Source organism: Corvus cornix, chromosome 19 (assembly GCF_000738735.6).
Source record: "Corvus cornix cornix isolate S_Up_H32 chromosome 19, ASM73873v5, whole genome shotgun sequence".
In the NCBI taxonomy this organism is placed as follows: domain Eukaryota; kingdom Metazoa; phylum Chordata; class Aves; order Passeriformes; family Corvidae; genus Corvus; species Corvus cornix.
Genome location: NC_046348.1, coordinates 2,930,843 through 2,950,409, shown reverse-complemented (window position 1 = coordinate 2,950,409; position 19,567 = coordinate 2,930,843). Strand labels below are relative to the sequence as shown.

The 19,567-nt window shown below is 44.7% G+C and overlaps 1 protein-coding gene across 2 annotated transcripts; it reads left to right on the top strand.

Moving 5' to 3' along the window:
* The first annotated feature begins 842 nt into the window (after positions 1-842).
* On the top strand, positions 843-19,510 carry RCC1L (RCC1 like). 2 transcript variants are annotated; one of them, XM_019292106.3, is made up of 10 exons: positions 843-1,143; positions 2,303-2,432; positions 4,883-5,011; positions 5,850-5,916; positions 6,983-7,034; positions 8,631-8,715; positions 9,739-9,920; positions 11,336-11,420; positions 12,355-12,528; positions 15,577-19,510. In XM_019292106.3, the coding sequence occupies exons 1-10, from the start codon at positions 877-879 to the stop codon at positions 15,591-15,593; spliced, it is 1,188 nt and encodes a 395-aa protein (XP_019147651.2). In that variant the 5' UTR covers positions 843-876; the 3' UTR covers positions 15,594-19,510. The 2 variants fall into 2 exon arrangements, with proteins under 2 accessions (XP_019147651.2, XP_010408079.2); XM_010409777.4 differs by having other exon boundaries at positions 13,911-19,510.
* The last annotated feature ends 57 nt before the right edge of the window (positions 19,511-19,567 follow it).

The window sequence follows — 19,567 nt, the reverse complement described above, 5'->3', positions numbered from 1 at the left end:
TCATCGCTGTGCCAGATGGGGCTGGGTTTGGGTATGATCTCAGTTTGGGTTTGGAATGGGTCTGTGTCTACATGTAGGTTTGGGCCTGAGTTTGAGTTTTGATCTTAGTGAAAGGAAGGAGAAGGAGGTGTCTTTACAAACAAACTGTGGGTCTGCTGGTAGATAAAGCCAGATACTGAGAGGTGAAAGAAGCAATGGGAGGAACCATAAATTCCATAGGAATTCCACTAATTGACACAAACTGTTACTCACTCAAGGCCGAGCTAAATCCCTGGACCTAGAGAAAAAAACCAGAGACACAAGGAAGAAGAAAAGGGGGGTGGGGATACACATTAGAAAGGGGGTTTGTGTTAGGTGGTTCAGGAAGCCTGTACCTCTCAAGTACCTCAGCCAATGGGGGAAGAGAGAAAGAAATGCAGCTGGAATATTAGGATAAAAAGAAGGCTTTGTCCTCCAACAACTTGAGAGACCCCATGGGAAATACCCCATGGCCTCTCCCTTTATTCAAATAAAGTTACAGGACTCCTCTGTGTCCTTTTTGGACATAAACCTCTGGCGTTTGTGGATTAATTTTCTTGACAGTGGTTTGGCTCTGGGTCTAAGTCCATATTAGGGTCTGGGGGTGTGTTTAGATTTAGGTGTAGGTCTGGGCGTAGGTTTAGATCTGAGTTTGGGCCTGGCTGCACGCTCAGGTCCGGCGGCAGGTCCAGATCTAGCTCAGGCTCTGGGGGAGTGTGGGCCCTTCAAAGGGCGGTGTGGCCCCTTTAAGAGAAGCGCGCGGCGATGCCGCCGCCGGTCGCGTGCGCGCTGGGGCGGTGACGCTGCGCGGGCGCGCGTGTGGGGGAGAGGCAAGATGGCGGCGGCCTGAGGGAAGCCATGGCGGGGGTGGTGCGGCGGCTGCTCTGCAGGGGCCTGGGCGTGGCGGCGGGGCCGCCGAGAACCCGCCAGCTGCGGGAGGCCGAGGAGGCCGCCCCGGTGTTCCAGTACGCGGGGAAGGCGGCCAGGCGCAAGGACCGCGTGTTCGTGTGGGGCTTCAGCTACTCGGGCGCCCTGGGCGTCCCCAGCTTCGTGAGGCCGGACGCGGGCTGGAAGAAGCCGCGGCGCATCCAACCCACGCCGTACCGCCTGGAGACAGAGGAGAAGGTGGGCTTTCATCAATAAAGTAGAGACAGCGTGTCCCCCTCCCCCGGCCTCCGGAGCTTGGTCAGGGCTTAGCGCAGCCGAGAACGGCGTTAGTGGATCGGGTTTGAAGGCTTTGCCATGATTCAGTGTTTTTTTATCTATATAGTGGTATTGCTTGGGATGATTACTGTTTTAACTGCAGCAGCATATAGTTTAGAAAATATGTATTTGTAATTTTGTCAGAGGCATTAGAGAGCTAGGGTCTGAAGAGCATTTGCCAGATAAAATGGGCCTCTTTCAGTGGGTCCGTGGCTTCTCCCACCTGACAAATGGGAAGCTTGTGTTGAAAATCATGTTATTCTTTTGCCTACGTGTTTCACGCGTGTTCTGCTGTCTAGTGCAGAGAAAGTCAGAGCGTTCGTAGAGTATCTTGAGTTGGAAGGGACCCGGGAGGATCATGAAGTCCAGCTCCTGGCCCTGCTCAGGACACCCCAGCGATCCCACTCTACACCCGAGAGACTTGAGGCCTTGGGATCGTGACCATTCAGTGCCCGACCACCCTCTGGGGGAAGAGCGTTTCCCTGATACCCGATTTAAGGCTTCCGTGGCACAGCTCCTGCGGTTCCCTCGGGTCCTGTCCCTGGTCCCAGAGCGGAGATCGGAGCTGCCCCTCGGGAGGAGCTGCAGGCCCCAGTGAGATCTGACCTCGGTCTCCCATTTCTCCAGGCCGAACAAACCAAGTGACCGCCGTTGCTCCTTATGTGGCTCTTATTCTGGGCGCTTTTTTTGTCAAAAGGAGTAAAACATGTTATTCTCTTAATATCTCTATATCTTTCTGTGTTTGGTTTGGTTGGGTGTTTTTTTTTTTAATCTGTGGATGCAGGTCAGCAAACAGGTCTTTCTGTGGTGTTGTGTGGGCCAAGGTAACACAGAAATAAAGATGTATGCACACAAAACCAAAGCTGTAAGGCAAAAACGTTGGACCTGAGTTTTCACCATTGTGCTTGTCACAGAAGACTGTTTCTGATAATTTTTGCAAGACCATACATGTAATGAATTTGGGCTACATGTGCATGTATCTTAATGAATGAATGCTGATGAACAAGTAGCGTGGAGTGAAATTTGCTTTTCTAAGCCACAGTTTCTAACTGAATAGTGTGGGTTTTGTCTGTCTTCAAAGATAACGTCTGCTGCCTGCGGTTATGGGTTCACACTGCTGGCTTCTAATACCAGAGACATCACCAAAGTGTGGGGCATGGGGCTCAACAAGGACTCCCAGCTTGGATTCCAGAGAAGCAGAAGAGATCAAAGTAAGGATTTAAGTGTTTTAAAAACTTACAGATTGGCACTGCTGTATGCCTGTGGTACAGGAAACTTCATGTGTTTGGAAGTGTGAAAAACATCAGGAGGCTTTGATGCAGTCCCAGGCTGTGCTTTATTTTTTTAAGCAGATCTTTTTCTGAAATTTATCTGTGTTTTTGTATGCTTTGTAATTGGTCAATGTGTGCCTCAGTTCTGTACGCTGCACTTGCCAGTTTCATCCAGACAAGAATGTAGCTGTTTATTCTGCAAAGTGTGATGTTGGTTAATTTGTGGCTTTGAGTCTGTAGTTTGATAGTAGACGCAGTCTAGTTAATAAAGGTATTTTGACAGGACAGTTTGCTCACTTCTGCTGCCTTTGCACTTAAAAACTAAAGTCCTTTAGTCCTCCTTCCCTCCCCAGTTAGTTTTTTTTATACAGTCAGTGGGGTTTTTGTGGAAGCTGTAGGGTTTCTTTTAAAATTATTTTAATAGCAAGTTGCATTTTGAAGGAAAAATATGTTTTCGGTCATTTTGTCTTACACCAGGCTCTCAAACTCGTTTAAGATGATGATTTCTGTGCAGAACATTACCACCTTCCACCAAAGACAGATAGGAAAAACACAAACTTTCCTCATAGAATGGCTGACTGTGTAGACATTCTTCCATAAACAGTTGAGGAAAATCACCATAAAAGCAGTTTTTCTCATTATGGTGTATAAGCATGTAAATCTCTGAAGTTAGGGTGTGTCTGATATGGGCAGAAGATTGAACTTTGTGGAGAAGCAAAAGAAAATTTCAGCTGCAGTGCAGCATGTTGAGGTTTGAATGGTGCTGCTTTGTGCTGGCACACTGGGTAGTTCTGTAAGAGTGTGTACACATAGCAAGTGTGTGCTTAAACAGCAGCTGCAAAATGCAGGGGCTGCAGAAACTTGTGCTCACTTCTGCTTTTAAAGGTTTCAGCTCTTGGTGGGTCTTAGTTCTGTACATGTTGATGTCTCAGGAGTGTCTTGCAATTACGTTGTTTTTCTGACCTGGAGATTATTTTTGTCAGAGAATCCAGAAATAGGTTAAATAGTTTTGCCGTTCAAGCCGTGTTAAGTAGAGTGTGTTTGGCAAGATCGGTTGAAAATGTGCTGAAGATCTTTGGGATTGCTACTGCTCCATGTTTAATGTCCCCCAGGCAAGTTTTCTTTTGAGATGTTTCGCTCATTGCTTTGGTGCCTGCTGCTTCCAACACTGTGTTGATGTAGATGCTTCATTTTCAAGGGAATTTGCAGCCTTCTGACTTTTAGATGGTTGTATCCAAACTACTGATATTTCACACTCACCCCCATGTTCCTTAGCCACCTCATTGTCTCTTTTCTCCAAATCCCCTCAGCTGTCAGTGATGGTTACTACAGGTCCCAGTAGCTTGTGTCTTTCTGCTGAAGGGAACAGAGAGAGGAAAAAGTTTTTTTGCTTTGTGACTTCCAAGTGTTTCTAGACATGTAGAGAGTTGGCTGCCTTTTAGCTCCTGCTCTATTGCATGGCAGATGCCCACCATTGGCAAGCTACCTGTCCTCACATCCAGTAGTGTCTTACTGCAAAAGACCATGTGTAGCTTTTTTAATTTATTATTTTTTTTAATTTGGGTGGGGGTTTTTTTGTTTTTATTTTTATTGAAGGCAGTGAGAACCAGTAAAACACTGCTGCCTGTGTACAATACTGCTTTGGGTCCTCTGGGATTTGATTTCACCTATTGCAGTGACTTTGAGATCAAGGCTTTTTATCTCCCCTTGAACTTTTCCCTAGCATTGATTTATGTTTTACTGTTCTTCCCCCTCCTCCCCTGTCCCAGTTGACTGTAACTGGTTAAATGTTCTTCAAGTTGCTAAGTCTTTTTAAAGTACAGCATGTCATTTTTCATAAATGTTAGATGTCTCATTCCCTATGGACCTAGCCTGTGTAGTCTTTCTTGCATTCCTTATTTCTGAAAGTGCCTGTAATCTACTGTTCTTTAAATACGAAGCACTAAGATTTTTTTGTTTACTTTTCCTGATTTTTGTGATTGTTGCTCTTGTACCTTGTTTGCAATATCCCCAGCTGCACAGAATACTTGTTCATGATGTTAAGCTCTGGTAATCCAGCTGCATTCACCAAAGTGGTTGAACAAGTAGATGAAAGCGTCAGTTTCACAATTCTGCTACCTGAAGCCTTAATAACATTCACCCTCTAGGTATGGTGGACTTTTGTTTAGGCGGTGATTATTGGCTTTAGTTGTCTCCACGGCTTTCACCTTATCCCTCCCTCTGTGATAAATCCCTGTCAGCCTCTTTGGTTAGTATCTTGGCTTTCTAAAATGCATCTGCTTTTATAACAAAGCAGAAGTGAGTGTGTGAATCTACAACAGGATCAGCAAATATATGTTGAATTTACTTTGTGGAAGCTACTGACTTAAAATTGTTCTCCCTTTCTTAAGCTAAGGGCTATGAATATGTCTTGGAACCATCTCCAATTCCATTACCGCTGGAGAAGCCGCAGCAAACTCGGGTCTTGCAAGTGTCCTGTGGGAGAGCCCATTCCCTGGTCCTGACAGATAGTGAAGGAGGTACAGTGTTGTTTGTGCTGATGATGTCAAGGGATGCCTGGCTATGCTTTTACTAAAAGCTTGAAAAAAATTGTCTTCTGTCTTTTCGAACTAGATCCCAGGTGGGCTGTCTGCACTGTAAATGGAATGCAGGCAGCTGTTGGCCTTTGTGGGATTACTTCTGCGAGGGAGAGCTATGAGCTCTGCTTGGCTCAAGTTGTAGATGTGCTGGGAGCTTTTTTACTACAAGATTTGTTTCTCTAGCCCCAGGCCTGGCTGATTGCAGCTTGTTTGTCTTGTTCACTCAGATGTGTTTTTGAACACAGATTTGGGTGACTGTGCTCGTACTCCTGTGTTACTTCCCCTTGAAGCCCCAGAGTGCTTTGTTTATAAAAACAATTAATTAATACTTCTTTATAGAGAAGATTCTGATCGTGGATTGTCACTCCACATCTCTGGGAACTCTGGTGCAGTGGCTCCAGTGCTGCACTGAATGATCCAGTGCAGCTTCTTAGTGGGTTAGCTGGTTGGTTGGTTGATTCGCACTCTTGTGGAAATGCTGATCTATTTCTGAGTCTCCTTGACAACAGCAGGATGAACTAGGCAATTCCTGACAGACATTGGGCTCCAGGTACTGCTGCTGTGCCTGCAACAATACTGCTGGGTGTTGTTGGTGACAATGGATTCAGTCACTTTAATTCGAGTGGACTTACTTTGAAAAAAGCTTGTGCCAATTTTTACGTTGCTGTGCTCTACCTTTCAGACTTAGAACCACATGAAAATATTTTGTGGACCTGAAAAGAGGCTTTCAGGGGATTGGGCAGTAATAAAACTAGTGTGTTTTATCATTGGTTTTCAGTTTTCACAATGGGAAACAATTCTTATGGACAGTGTGGCCGGAAGGTTGTTGAAGATGAAATTTACAGGTGAGAATTCAAAGATCCTGAACTTTGTTAATGTTGAAAACATAATTGCAAGAAAACAACCCTGCAGAAAAGCCTGAAGGTGGAAAAGGTCTAGTAGTATAAGCATGCCATTTAAGATTAAGGAGTGCTGCAGGTGTCATACAAGCGGCTTGACTTTGAACCCAGGCTGGGCACTAGCACTCTGCTGACCACATTCACGAGACAAAAGAATGTCAGCATGGGACAGTTCTTGCAGGGCATAGTCAGAGAACCCAGCCTTCATAAATTGCTTGAGGTAATTGGTGTTATAGTTGGGCTTTCTCCCTTTAGCTGCTCAGAGTGCATGTGCTGTTCCTCAGGGTGTTAGAAGTGCCATTTAGGAAAGAGGCATCCTCTTGTTAAGTCTCTGCTGCAACTGCCTCTGAGTCTGTAGTGCTTTTCCTTGATTGGGTTTTTTGTGGGTCTCACCAAAGCATATGCTCAAAGTGCTCTGTGTGATAGAGTAAGTGAATAGTGGGAATATATTAAGTTTCTGATTGCCTAGCAGGACTAAAAAAAGCCTCGTTCATTGTTCTGTCTGTAATCCAGAACACTTGGTCAGTAAAGTTTGAGAAAATAGCTGTAATTAGGTAGCATTTGTTAGTCTTGGTACTGGAAGTCAGTCATTGCATTATTCATAATTCCTGGTATTGTGAAAAAATGACAGGGATGTTAGCACTACACTGTACTCTGGGATATCTGATTTATCTCTAGTTAAGTGTAGTGTTTATGTGGGTACTACAGTATTTCATAGTGTCTCTGCTCGTTCTAGACTAGGGACTGTCTTTGAGAGTTCCTCCTACCCCCAATTCCCACAAGAGCTTATATTAAAAAGTGACAGTTCTTAACTTCCTAAATAAGAGAATGTAGAATTATGTTCCTTCTTCGTGCAGATATTTTGCAGTGAAACTATATGTGAACAAATTTCTCTACTTGTGATAGTAAAGTGGCTTTCAGTAGAGGCAGGTTACCTTTGTGTTTTTCAGTTGCAGTCTTCTGAAATCCTCTGTGTTGCCTTTTCTCTTCTTGGTGGTTGTTTGGTGTCCAGTGGAAGCCATCTCATTCATCAGCTGAAGGAATTTGACAGCAGAGTTGTCCAGGTAAGAGGATCATCTGAACTCCTGAAAAGAATTGAGAAAGTCCTGAAAAGAATTGAAAAACAGCTGAACAGCTGAGCTCAGAGGGTGGCAGTCATTGGCTCGAAGCCAAGTTGAAACCAGTAACAAGTGCTATACCCCAGGGATCCGGGATCCAATCCTGTTTACATTTTCACTAGTGATCTGGATCACAGAGTGTTCTGTCAGCAGATAGCAGATGATGTACAACTCTGAGGAGTGTCTTTGAACCAGTGATAAACCAGAGGGTAGTGCTGCCATCCAGAGGCTGGAGAAATGGGCTTACATGAACCTCATCAAGTTCAGCAGTGGAAAGGGCCAGTCCTGTTGCTGGTGAAGAGCAATTTCAGACACCACCATGGGCTGACTTTCTGGGAGGCAGCTGTGCGGAAAAGGCCCTAGGGTCCACCAGGTTGACCATGACCCAGCAATGTGCCCTTGCTGTAGAGAAGCCTAATGATACCGTGGGCTGCATTAGGAGGAGTGTTGCCTGCAGGTCAAGGAGGTGATTCTTCCTTTCTGCTCAGCTACACTTAAGAGTACTGTGTCCATTTCTGGGCTCTCCACTCCACTACTCTCTTCCTGTCGTGATTTCTTGTTCCCCTTTGTCACTTTTATATTGCTTAGGAGATTGAATTCTGTCTTTGCCATTTCAAAAATGATGAGATGTGAAACCATCCACTTAGACTAGCCGGCATTTCTCTGGGTCAGGTTCCTAGGAGAGCAAGAGACTGCACGGCAGCAGAAAAACCGGCCATGGCTGCAGTATTCTCAGGCACAGGAGCAGTTTCTTGGTATGTCTGTGGCCCTGTAGCCATACTCTGTGGGCAAACAATGCTCCCGTTCCAAGGAAGGGTCATTGATTTATGTCCACCTGATGAGACTGTGCTGTGGTTCATCCTGAAACTGTTTTGAATTAGGCTTGTAAACTTCTGTTTGGACTTTTCACTTTTTTTTTTTCCCCCAGGGGGGTTGAATACTCTGTACCTGTTTGTACTTTGATAACAGCAGTTATGTGCTTAATATTGTTAGTCACTCTCTTAACTTGATGATTAAATCCCTTTAATCTTTGGTTAATTTTTAATGGCTGCTTTTGAATGGCTTTTTGCTTGGCTTTAATGCATGCCAAGCCTATGGCAGACATGATGGCTAGTTCAACATAAATGTAGATTTGAGAACAGCTGTGTGCCTGGAGTGCTTACATGGCAAAGAATCCATAGCAGTTTGTAGCTGGCATCAATAATTGTGTGGTTAGCATCCTGTGAAGGGAGAGCTCTTACTTACTCTTTTCTGTTTCATTGTGTTGTACTGCTGAATCGAGCTTTCTTTCCTTGTTTTGGATCTTAGAACAAATTGACTGTAGCATCACTTTCCATAAAGAAAATTCTGCTGTTTTCTGTGTTGTATCTTGTAGTTCTTGGCCCTTTCTCTAGAGCCATTTGATCGGGAGAGAAAGGTCAAAATCTGAACTGATGGACATTACAGAGGTTCATTGCTCAATTTATCTGCTGGTAACGCTTCATTAAATAGTCTGAACATGTGACCTTCCCTGACTAGCTCTGACATTTTGTTTGTGTGCAGGTTGTGTGTGGGCAGGACCACAGTCTGTTTAGAACCAAGAAAGGTACAATCTATGCATGTGGATGGGGAGCTGATGGACAAACAGGTAGGAACTCAGCTCAGCTTGCTTTTCAGGGAACTGATGAATAGAGCAAGCTGTCCTAATTGAGAAGTTGTGATGTGTATTTGTCATGCATGTGTGGACAGAAAGGGGCTGCTATGTTCCCACGTGTGTAGATGTTTTCAGTACTCTTGTGTAACCAAACTGAGACAATCCAGTTCAGTTTTTGAAGACCTTTAGGATGCTGCCCTGGCAATCCAAGCATGCAGTTGGAGGAGGGTGTATCTGCTGTTTAAAGCTTCTGACAGGATGTGGAAGTGGACATGGGCAGCTTTGCTCTTCAGTTTGGTGGCGGATTTGCCTTCCTGATTCTTGTTTCAGGGTCTGTTCTGCTCTTTTGAACTGATGAGCCCTTTGGTAGCTGCTGCATGTTTTAGCATGGGATTCTTGGGCAGGCCCTTTGCATGGTGGCTTTTGCTTCAGAGAACTTCCTTCTCACAGTCATTCCTACTGTTTATTCCTTTTGCTGCTCCCAAAGCTGAGTTCTTCCCATGATTCTTTCGTACCAATATACTGTAACCCAGCTTTCTGTCACCTACATTCTGGTCTCTTCTCCAGGCAGCAATTTGTCATGTAAAGTATTTGCTTCCCAGCCTCTTTTGCCATCTCCCCTGCTGTTGTCTAACTGATTGCAGTGTGCTGTCACTCATGGCTCTCCTTGCAGAAGTCAGGATGCAGCCAGTTTGTGAAACTTCATCTCTGTTGGGATATCTGCCTGGATTGGTTATTGTTCTTCAAGCACTTTGGTCCGTGCAGACAAGAGATATGACACTCTTCGGGGTGTGATTGTGTGAAGTTGTTGTGTACTCCAGAGACGTGGCTTTGGCTAGTGGAAGTGGTGTTTGTGGCTACTTGTCTGTTGCAGCTGGTAATTAAGGAGTATGGACAGAAAGATTTATTTCAGAGGAAGGGTGATTTTGTTATAACATGACAAAAATGGTCCTATGCAGGCATTAAAAGTGTGTCTGGAAACAAATTCTTCATAATCTCTACTTTTTTTCTTTTCAGGTCTTGGACACTATAACATCACCAGTGTTCCTACTAAGTTGCATGGTGACATTGCTGGAGTAAACATTATCCAGGTCTCTTCCTATGGGGACTGTTGTCTGGCTGTTTCAGATGAAGGAGATGTCTTTGGTTGGGGAAATTCAGAATACTTGCAGTTGGCATCTGTCACAGAAACCACACAGGTCAGTTGACCTGAGGGTGTGTTTTTATGTGTTTCAGTTCAGCTGCTGTACACAGAGTTAAAAATTACATGCTTCTCCCTGTTCTGGATGCTTTTGACAGCAGACACAAACATCACTAGCAGGCTGCTTTTACCTAATCTTACAAAACCGACCTGACACTTTCGTGTAGCTTTAGGGGCAGTATGTTTCCCTGCTTTGATAGACAAAGGCTTGTGTCACCTCACCCCAGTTTGTTAGTCCAAGAACTCCATGTTCTTTTTCTCCATCCCATGGACTTTACACCAAATTGAGACCCAGCTCAAGTACTTTGGCTAATTTCAGGACAGGAATTAGTTTTTTGGCTGGCTAATGTAGGATTTCAAGTGGTCCTACTTTGAGCATAGTGCTGGCCCTTGGAAGTCCCTTCTAGTCAGCCTGTACGCTGGTGAATTTTTCATGGACATCATTTGTGGGTTTATAACTGAGTCCTAAACAAATTCCAGTGTCTCACAGATAAGAGGTTTTTTTTGAGTAAACTTACATGGGGCATTGGTAGAGTGCTGACTTCACACTAGGCATTGTACTACTGAGGTAACTAGGCAGTTGGTGTCATGTTACAGCTACTTTAGGAAATGGAGTCAGGAAATTAATCAATACTCAAGCTACTCTTGGCAGATGGCTAAGAGCAGATAATTGTATTAGAATAGCTTTAGCAAAATTTTAGAAAGCTTTGTTTCCTGTGCCTCTCCTGATGTAACCTTAATGTAAGGCTAAATGCCGAAACCCATAAGGCCTGAGGACAACAATCAGGTCATGCAGTGTAGCAGTTCTCCTGGCTGGGTGCATGATGGAGGTCGGTGGCATCTGAAATGGATGAATGACATGTTTGCCAAAAATGAGAGTCTTAGCTAAAATATAGATGCAATCCAAAGTGTAGAATGGCAGAGCTGTGAAATCAAAGATTGCTCTTCACATGTGTCAAGCTGTGTATGTATCTGTTGTGTTGGACTGTACCAAATAAGTGCAATTTGCTTCAAGTGATTTTTCCCTAGTATGTTAAAAAATGCCACTGCAGACTGAATTTTAGTGATCTAATCCACTGTGAAAACCTGAAGACACGCTCACCTATTGACTTCCCCATTGTGTTTGACTTTAAAAGCCAGGGATAAGAAGCAGATATTAGTCATTCCCAGCCTTGTTGCCATGCATATAACCTTTCCAGTAGGTAACTTTTTCTACCTTGTCCTCGCCTTAATGAATTTCCAGTAGTTTTTTTTTTTTTTAATTTTGGGACATGCACTCATTATTCAGGCAATAAAGGTTGTATCAGGAATCCAGTGTATGTAAGCTTTAACCAGAACTAGAGAACAGGTTAAAATGTATGTCTAGTTTGCAGTTTACCTTGTCTCTAACAACTCTTCTGCAATCTTGTACAGGTGAATGTTCCCAGGCATTTGCCATTCAAGATTGGGAAGATAAAGGAGGCTGCTTGTGGAGGGACTGGCAATGTTGTGCTAACAGGTGAGTTAGTGCAACTTTAGTGCAAGGCTGCGTAACAGGTGGATTGTAACATTATGAAACAAGTATCCTGTTTTCTGGAAACGGGGAGATGCTGGATGTTATGTGGAAAGCTGGGAGACTGAGAAATGTGTGATTTAAGAATGTACTAGAGTTGTTTTCACTAGTGCAGAGTACTGCTTCCAGTGTGTGCTGTTGTGAGTGCTTCTGCAGACTAGAGCAAGAGCATGGCAGCTGTTTGCTCTTCTGATCTCTTTTGCTGGTCATACAGGCCTATAATGAGTATGGATATAGGGAGGAAGTAGGGCAACACTTGAGAGAAAGTAGAACCCTTCAGACTCCTTATGAATCCGACATGTTTATAAATCATGAACTACGATGGAAAGTAGAAAGTTCTGAGAACAGTGAAACTGTGCAGCAGGTCCTTAGTGACTGTTCTTTGGACTGTTAGTGGCTGGGGAGCATAGCTGGAGGGTTGCTGCATGAAGGAATGAGGGAAGGGATTGTATTACTTTCTTGAAGGATTATCTCAAGGAAGATGTTCGTATTTATAATGGGATTATTGTGATGACCAGATACTTGAGCTTCTAGTATGAAAGGAGCAGAGCTAGCTGACATAGAAACTTACTCTTTCTTATGCTGTCCCAACTGCTGCCTTTCCCAGGCACCCAGCTTAAGGCAGAATGCCAGGCAGTGACAGCCAGCTGCTGGTTTGGGCATGCGTCAAAGGAGAGAGCCGTGATTTGCTTGCATAGCTTAGGAAAAAGTTGAGGCATTTGGATGGGAATGCATTATTTGTAGATTTTAAATAATCAAAAAGTGTTAGACTGAGCTGGAAGAAAGGAAAATATCCCTTTGGTTCTGATTTAACTCTTGGTCATGGCATGAATTTCACAAGCACAGACTTGTTACAGAATGTGTTCTTATTGTAATACAGAGGAAGGAAATGTTTTTGTCTGGGGATATGGAATTCTTGGGAAAGGACCAAACCTAACAGAGACAGCGGTGCCAGAGATGATCCCACCCAGCCTTTTTGGCTGGTCAGACTTCAGTCCGGACATCCGTGTTGCTCACGTTCGCTGTGGACTCAGCCAATTTGCGGCACTTACAAGTAAGTTTCTCGTCCTACTATCATGGAGAGGTCATGTTGCTGTGTTACTTGCAGAAAAGAAAAAAGAAAAAAAAAAAACCCAAAAAAACCCCAACCAAACCAAAACAAAAAAAAACCCAAACAAAAACCCCCACGCCATAGAAAGTGCACCCATCTTTCTTGAAACTGAAGACACACTGGAATGCAGCATCAGGGAGCCAGACAGCACATTTACAGGTGTCAGCATGGTTTCTGGCCTGTGTTTTGTGCTAACTTATGCTTTCATTAAGAAAGTGTTATTTGTCCAAGACAAAAAAAAAACTTTTCTCAAACAGAAAATCCAGAAGGTTTTTTTCATTTCCCTGTATAGAATCAGGGAATAGAATCAGTCTGCTGCACTTTAGCAGCAGCAGAAATTTATGTGATAAATGTGAACAAACTAAAACTGAGTCTAAGTGAAGCTAGATACCAGAGTTTCTTGGCATTTCTGGCCAACTGAGTTAGCAGCCGCAGGTGGGCAGACCCAAGCATTTAATATGCAAAGGGTATGATACTGTGCTCTGTGCACCCTGTGTGGGTTCCCAGCCTTTGACGGGTTTGAAATTTGAAAGTCATTTAACATCAGGCAGCAGTTCAGAGATCCAGCTGCCAGCAGGGAAAAGTGCCAGGACTGGGTCCTTTGGGGCAAGTGGTATGTGTGACACTGTCAGTTTGGTTGCAGGGTGCTTGTAAGTGGGCTCCCCTTGGTATTCAGAAAGAGTTAGAAATGGTGTTCTGATTACATTGTTATTTATATAAATTGTTATATGTTATGTTATAGATTGTATTTTGGTTGTCTCTGCTGTGGAGCTGGTCCAGACACTTCTGAGATGTGTGTGTTTTCCTGAGGAGCTTAAAACTCTTTGACTCTGCTGAGCACAAGTTTTTGCTTTTCTCTAGCTGTCATTAGAAGGTCACTTCTGTCAGGCAGTCAAATAAGCAGTCCCTAGGTGATGGCTTGGGACAGCTCTCACTGCCAAATTACTGGATTTGCTCTGCTGATAGCTGATACAGATCAGCTGCAGTTGTCTTAACTTTCAGCACAAATTATTCACCTCACAAATGATTCCCTGGAATTTCTGCTGCTGCACTCTTTCTTCAAATAAAATTCCAAAGCAAGTGTTGTAAGAGGGGGAAACAAAGACTTGTGCACAGAACTTGCTTCTTGTATTGCTCATTAGGCATCATTTTCTCCAAACACAAGTACATTCATTGTACCTTGAAGCAAATCTAGTAGCTGTCATACTGCTTGTATAACCCTGTGTACTCCCAGAAACACTGTAGCCACATTTGCCAGCATCACAAATAGAATTCTTCCTTTTTAATGACTCAGTTCTTTTCTATTTTTTTTTTATCCTGTGTAGACAGAGGAGAATTGTTTGTATGGGGGAAGAATCTAAGAGGGTGCCTGGGAACTGGAAGAATGGAAGACCAGTATTTCCCATGGAGAGTAAGGATGGTGGTATTAAGGCCAAGAGTACATTCTTTGGCTAGTTTTTGTTATCCTAAGGAAAAGGACTATCATTTGCTATGTGTTTTTTTGCTGCAATTTGCTGTGTTGAGTAATTCTGAAAGAAGTGAAAGCCTAAAATGACTGTAGAAGTGCTTTGTTTTCCAGAGGTCCTTGTGTAGCCTGCTTGGGGATGGAGGTATTCAGTAAACCTTTTAGTCTGCTGTGCCAGTAATGATTTCGAATCCTAAAACAGCATCTGGTGCTGTGCCACCACATCTAAACAGTTCTCATCTCCTTCCTGTCCACTGTCATCTGCCTGCTACCCCTACTGCCTCTTTCTTCCTTCCCCTTCTAACCTGTGCTTCTCTTTGTATGTGCTGCAAAGAAAATCATCAGTATTGGTCATCTGTCCGAATCATTACTCACCTAAATTAGGTGAACATTTTGGTCTGTAGTGGCTAGAGGTCCACATAGTGGTGGGCTTCCTTCCCACTTGTGGTGGTGGGTCATTGGGCTGACTGTCAGCTTACAGTAGGAGATCCTTACTTAACCATATTTGTAGCTGTTTCACAGTGCTTCCAGTTCCACTGCTTCCTCCCAGGTGGCTCTGAGAGCCAGACTCATTGGATGTAGAAGAGTCTTTGGCTCTGGAGTTCAGCATTCTCCAGATCCAGACCACAGATGCTCGTGGTCTTCAGGAAGGCCGAGTAGGAGATGAGGGAGGCAATCAGTTGGACCACCCTGGAGTCCCTGTCATTGTATCTGAACTTGCAGTAAATGTGCTTCTGTAGTATGCTTTCTTATTTGTTTAAAAATGAACAAAGCCAGACCAGCTCTTGAACATTTGCCTAAAATCACAGTGCTGTAGCTGAGTGGAATCTCTGAATTCACTTCCCCAAATGTGAACATTGGGGGTTATGCTCTTTCAGACGGCCAGCTCCTGTCTGACAGTACTGTGGCAATGTGCTGGGATCCTTGTCTGTGACCTCCTGCTCTAGAACTAGCTGCTGTCCTCTCTCTTAGCTCTAAGGAACATCTCGCTTTTTTAGACTCTGCTTTCCTGAAGTTTGAAGTCACTTTTAAGTGAATAAGCTGTAACTTCAGGAGTGAGGCGCTGCTCTCTTAGCATCAAAGCACAAACTGCCTTAGGCTGAGTTGAGCCTTTGCCTTGTTCCAGTTCTTGCTGATGAGAGAAGAGGCAAATCCCTGTGGTGTTTGGGCAGATCCTCTTCCTAATGTCTAGATTATGCTCTGTTCAGTCGTGCTGCTTCTGCTGCTGAACAGATGGGCTGAGGCTACAATCTCCTCACTGTCTGCTAGTGAGCCTGCTCTTCTTTCTCCTTCCAAACCTTTATGTGCTTCTGTGAAGGAGAAAGAGGAATATTTCACAGCTCAATGCACAAGCCTGCCTGGTGCTGAATCTTGCTCTTTCTGTGCTTTTAAGTTGGCACTTGCATTGGTACAAATCCCTGTGAAACTAGCTGGCATGTTGAGCAGGGGGAGGATGAGAAATAGGAAGTATCAGGTGCAAAGTACCAGCTTGATAAATAACCCACTCTCTCATGTGTTTCATCCAGGTGACTGTACCCAGTGAGGTGGTGGATGTGGCATGTGGAGTTGATCATATGGTAAGCATGGTCAGGTCTTTTACCTAGGAATGCTGCTGGGCCTCAGCACTGTACCAGGGCGATGCAGGGACTTGGTGACGATCTTCTTTGATTCTATGAAACCAAGTGACTGTGAGCAGAGACAGCCATACCAGTGTCTGGGTTATTGTCATCCCTGCATCATCGAAATGCTCTGGCCTGGCTGCAGGAAAGAAGCACATTCCCCGAGGAGTGTGGAAATGCAAGGAGTGCTCTGGCTCGTTCGTGATGAGCTCCCAGAGAACCTGAGGCCCAGCCCCAAGCTGGTGAGCCCCTCTGTGCATGAAGAGCATCTCCTTTAAGGAAGACTGGCATGGGGTGAAATCTACAGCACAGGACATTGACATGTGGACATTTCTTGTCACCAGCTCTGGAGTGTCAGTGTTGGGCAGAGCCAGACTATTTCTCAAGGGAAATGTTGGGTGGTTTTTTATTGCTATTTTTTATGTGGAAGAGAGGTCATGCTGGCTGTTGAAGCCCAGCACAGCTGTCCTCAGTGGCCACCATCAGCTGCACTGTGCCCAGGCTGTTGTCCTCTGCAGAGACTGGATGCACGGGTGGTTGCACAGCCCTGGCCTTGAGGCAGTGATGTTTCTATGGACTGTTAAAGGCTTTCTGTGTTAGTGCTAAAGGCTGAACACCAAAGGAACACATTCAAAGAGTAAGAACCTGTTTGCAGGGGTAAGTACTGTTAAATAGGACAGCAGGCTCTCTGTGGTGCAGGAGAGCAGATGGATGGTGATGGAAGCCCATCTAGCCTATTGAGGGAGGCTGGAAACAAAGTCCCAGTCAGCTACCTGCAAAATCAGTGCTCAGGCATGGATGTGAGCAGTGCTCACCGCCCCTCAGGTACCTTTGTCTCTTTGTGCTGATCACACATCACTGCCTTTGATTTTTTTGGGGATTCCCTACACTCTTTCTGTTTTCAGTGGTATGGTGGCTCTCAGTTACAATTCGCTAGGGTTTTCAGGATTGCTTAGCAGGAGGAGGAGTCTTAATAGGTAAGAAGCAGAGCTTCATTCCTTGGTACCTTCTCAGCAGTAAGCTGATAGAGGTGGGATGCAACAGCTGTGCGTATCTGAAGCAGGCACTTACCCAGTCTCACACCCAAGCATGGGAAACTATCTCCTGTGAAACACTCCAAACATCGGGCAGAGTTGTGCAAACTATTTTGGTGAAATCCAAGCTAGTAGATTTTCAATTAAGTGATTATAAAATCTTTATCAGTAGTAATAGGAATATTCTTGAACATGATCTGCTCATGCATTGATCAGATCTGCATTTAAACTGCAGCATTTTGGTTCACACTTATGTGACAGGAAACCACTTCTGTCAGCTGAGCCACCTCCATACCTGCAGGACTGATAGTGTTGTAGTCAGGCATTGCATCCATGGCCCCAGGGGACACCACATACATTTGGGCTTCATTAGATGAAATTCTGTGCCAAAAGTCTGTGTGTAAACTTTACCTTGATTAAATAAGTTTTGAAGGGCTTTGCATAAAATACAGGAAAGGTGAACCAAAGTACAGGGAAATAGAGACACATCTCTTGAGTTGTTGTTGACGTTCCTGTGTAACAGGTATTTCTGGGTGGGTTGAGGCAGAACAGAAAGCTACTCTGAAACTGGCAGACCTTCACTGCTCTGAACTCCCATTTGGTTGGCGTTAATTTGTACCCGATTCTACATGTGACTTGGGCAATTCGTGGTGCACAAGCATGTCTTGTTGGCCTCATGGGAGTAGCTATGCCCTTTCAACTTGAGGAGGCTTATTAAACCATGGAGAACAAAAACTGGTAAGAAAGGTGTTGCAAACAATTCTTTTCATGGATGTTGCTGTTGAGGTGGGCTGATTAGTGCTGGGCTCTCAGCTGCTCTCATTCACAGCTGTTAGACAATGCACCTTGGGGCTGGGGCTTCTGAAGAGCTGGGTTGAGTCTTTGTGTTGCATTCTTGCTGTGCAATAAATTGCAAATTCTGTGTGTTAATGAGATGCCAATGAGGTCTTCAGCCCTAAATAGAAGTGTTGTATGACTTAATGCAGGCAGGGTGTTTGTGCCTTCATTATAGTGGTTGTGGGCATTCTCAGACATGTTGCTTGGTGGGACCAAGGTCAGTGGCAGTGAGGGCAGTCTGGCAAGCACCAGCACTTACCCATGTTTTGTTCACAGTGCGGGGGGAGCATTTTGATCTTGGCCAGGTGCCCCCCAACCTGCTCTGTCATCCCTCCTCCATCAACAGGACAGGGAGAGAGAATCTGAAGGAAAGCATATGGGTTGGAATAAGGGCAGGGCCTCACCTGTTACCATCAGGGGCACAGCAGACTCATGTTGGGGAAATTATTTTATTGCCAATGAAACAGAGCAAGGTAATGAGGAATTAGTATGTCTAAACAGAAGTCTAACAGTGCCTTTCCCACACCTCTCCCTTCTTCCCAGGCTTAATCCTGCTCCTGACTTTTCTGCCTCCTTCATCTCCTCTGCTGACCTTTGTATCTACATGGTTGTCTGTTAGAGATTCTTATTCCTTTCTTTTCGCTGCTGCTGTGCAGCAGTTTTTTCCCCTGTCTAAAATACACTTCTTACAGAGCTGCTCCTGCTGTTGCTGATGGGCTCAGTCTTGGCTCAGAAAATGAAAATACCCTATTCCCCACCACACCTCTTGCCTGTTGAAGGTAGATCCAACCTGTGTGGCTTCTGCTCCTCCTGCAGGACCAGGGCCATACAGGAGCCCAGCCATGCAGGGGTAGCTTCAGGTCACTAACACTGTGAACTGCAAAGCAATTTTGCATCATTTTGTCCTTCGAAGTATGGCAAAGTAGACAGCCCAAAATATACCTGCATCCCTAAATATACCTGCAGTGAGGGAGTGTATGGGCCAAGGATGCACATGGGGAGCAGCTCAAATTAGAACTAGAATAACCTACTTGATTTGGCATTGATTACACAAGTGATTTGCACTCAGATCAGCACTGCACCAGCGTGTTTGGCTTAAAATAGCCCAAAAGGGCTTCAGGACAGTCCCCTGGTGCAGAACCTTGTGCATGAACAGCTCCAAGCACTGCAGTGGCCGAGCAGGGTTGCCACAGTGGCTGAGGACTGGAGGAGCTGTGGGTGAGAGGTTCAGGCCCAAGTGCACCTGCGCAAGTTCAGGCTTCCACATCCCACCATCCCAAGGGGTCCTGGCAATTCCCTGCTGCAGAGCTGAATGCAGTATGGCCCCTGGGCTGCCCTGCAGCCCCCACACAGCAAGGCTGGTCTCATCTGTCAGCAGACTGCCCCACTGGGGATAAAACACATGAATGCCTGTAAGAGAAAGATTATCTTAGGCACTTGCTGCGTTACAACAGACTTTTCTCTACATGGTCCTTCAAAAACTGATGAGTCAGAGAACTAATAATTAGCCTTCAGCATTCAAAATACTCCTGAAACAACATTTCTTCACCATGCTTCATCATGACTCACAAAAATACATCTTTGTAGTGTTTTTTGCAAGGGGCTGGAGTCTCCCTCCCTCTCCCTGCAGTGCCTCAGCACCTCCTGCTCAGTGTGAGCCTGGGCAGGTGAGGTGAGAAAAATACGCGAAAAGGCATCAGTGTCTTTGGGGTTGGCACCAGTTCAACAGCTTCCATCCTGTTACTTATCTTAAGATGCCATTTGCTTTTGTGGGGAGTTGCAGGCAGTTCTTTGTGTGGCAGTGTCTGTGTTGATCTATTTGGGTTTTTGTTTTACTGGATTAAACCCTCGAGGCAGCACTCTGCATTAAGACTTCATTCCAGATTAACAATACCACAGTAATTTCTTACATGAACATTTTAACACTTGAGCACAAGAGTAAACAATGGATTACACTACACTAAAAAGGAGATGCTTTTCTTGACTACAGTTTATGTAGATGGGCTGCTTCCCTTTAAACATCCACT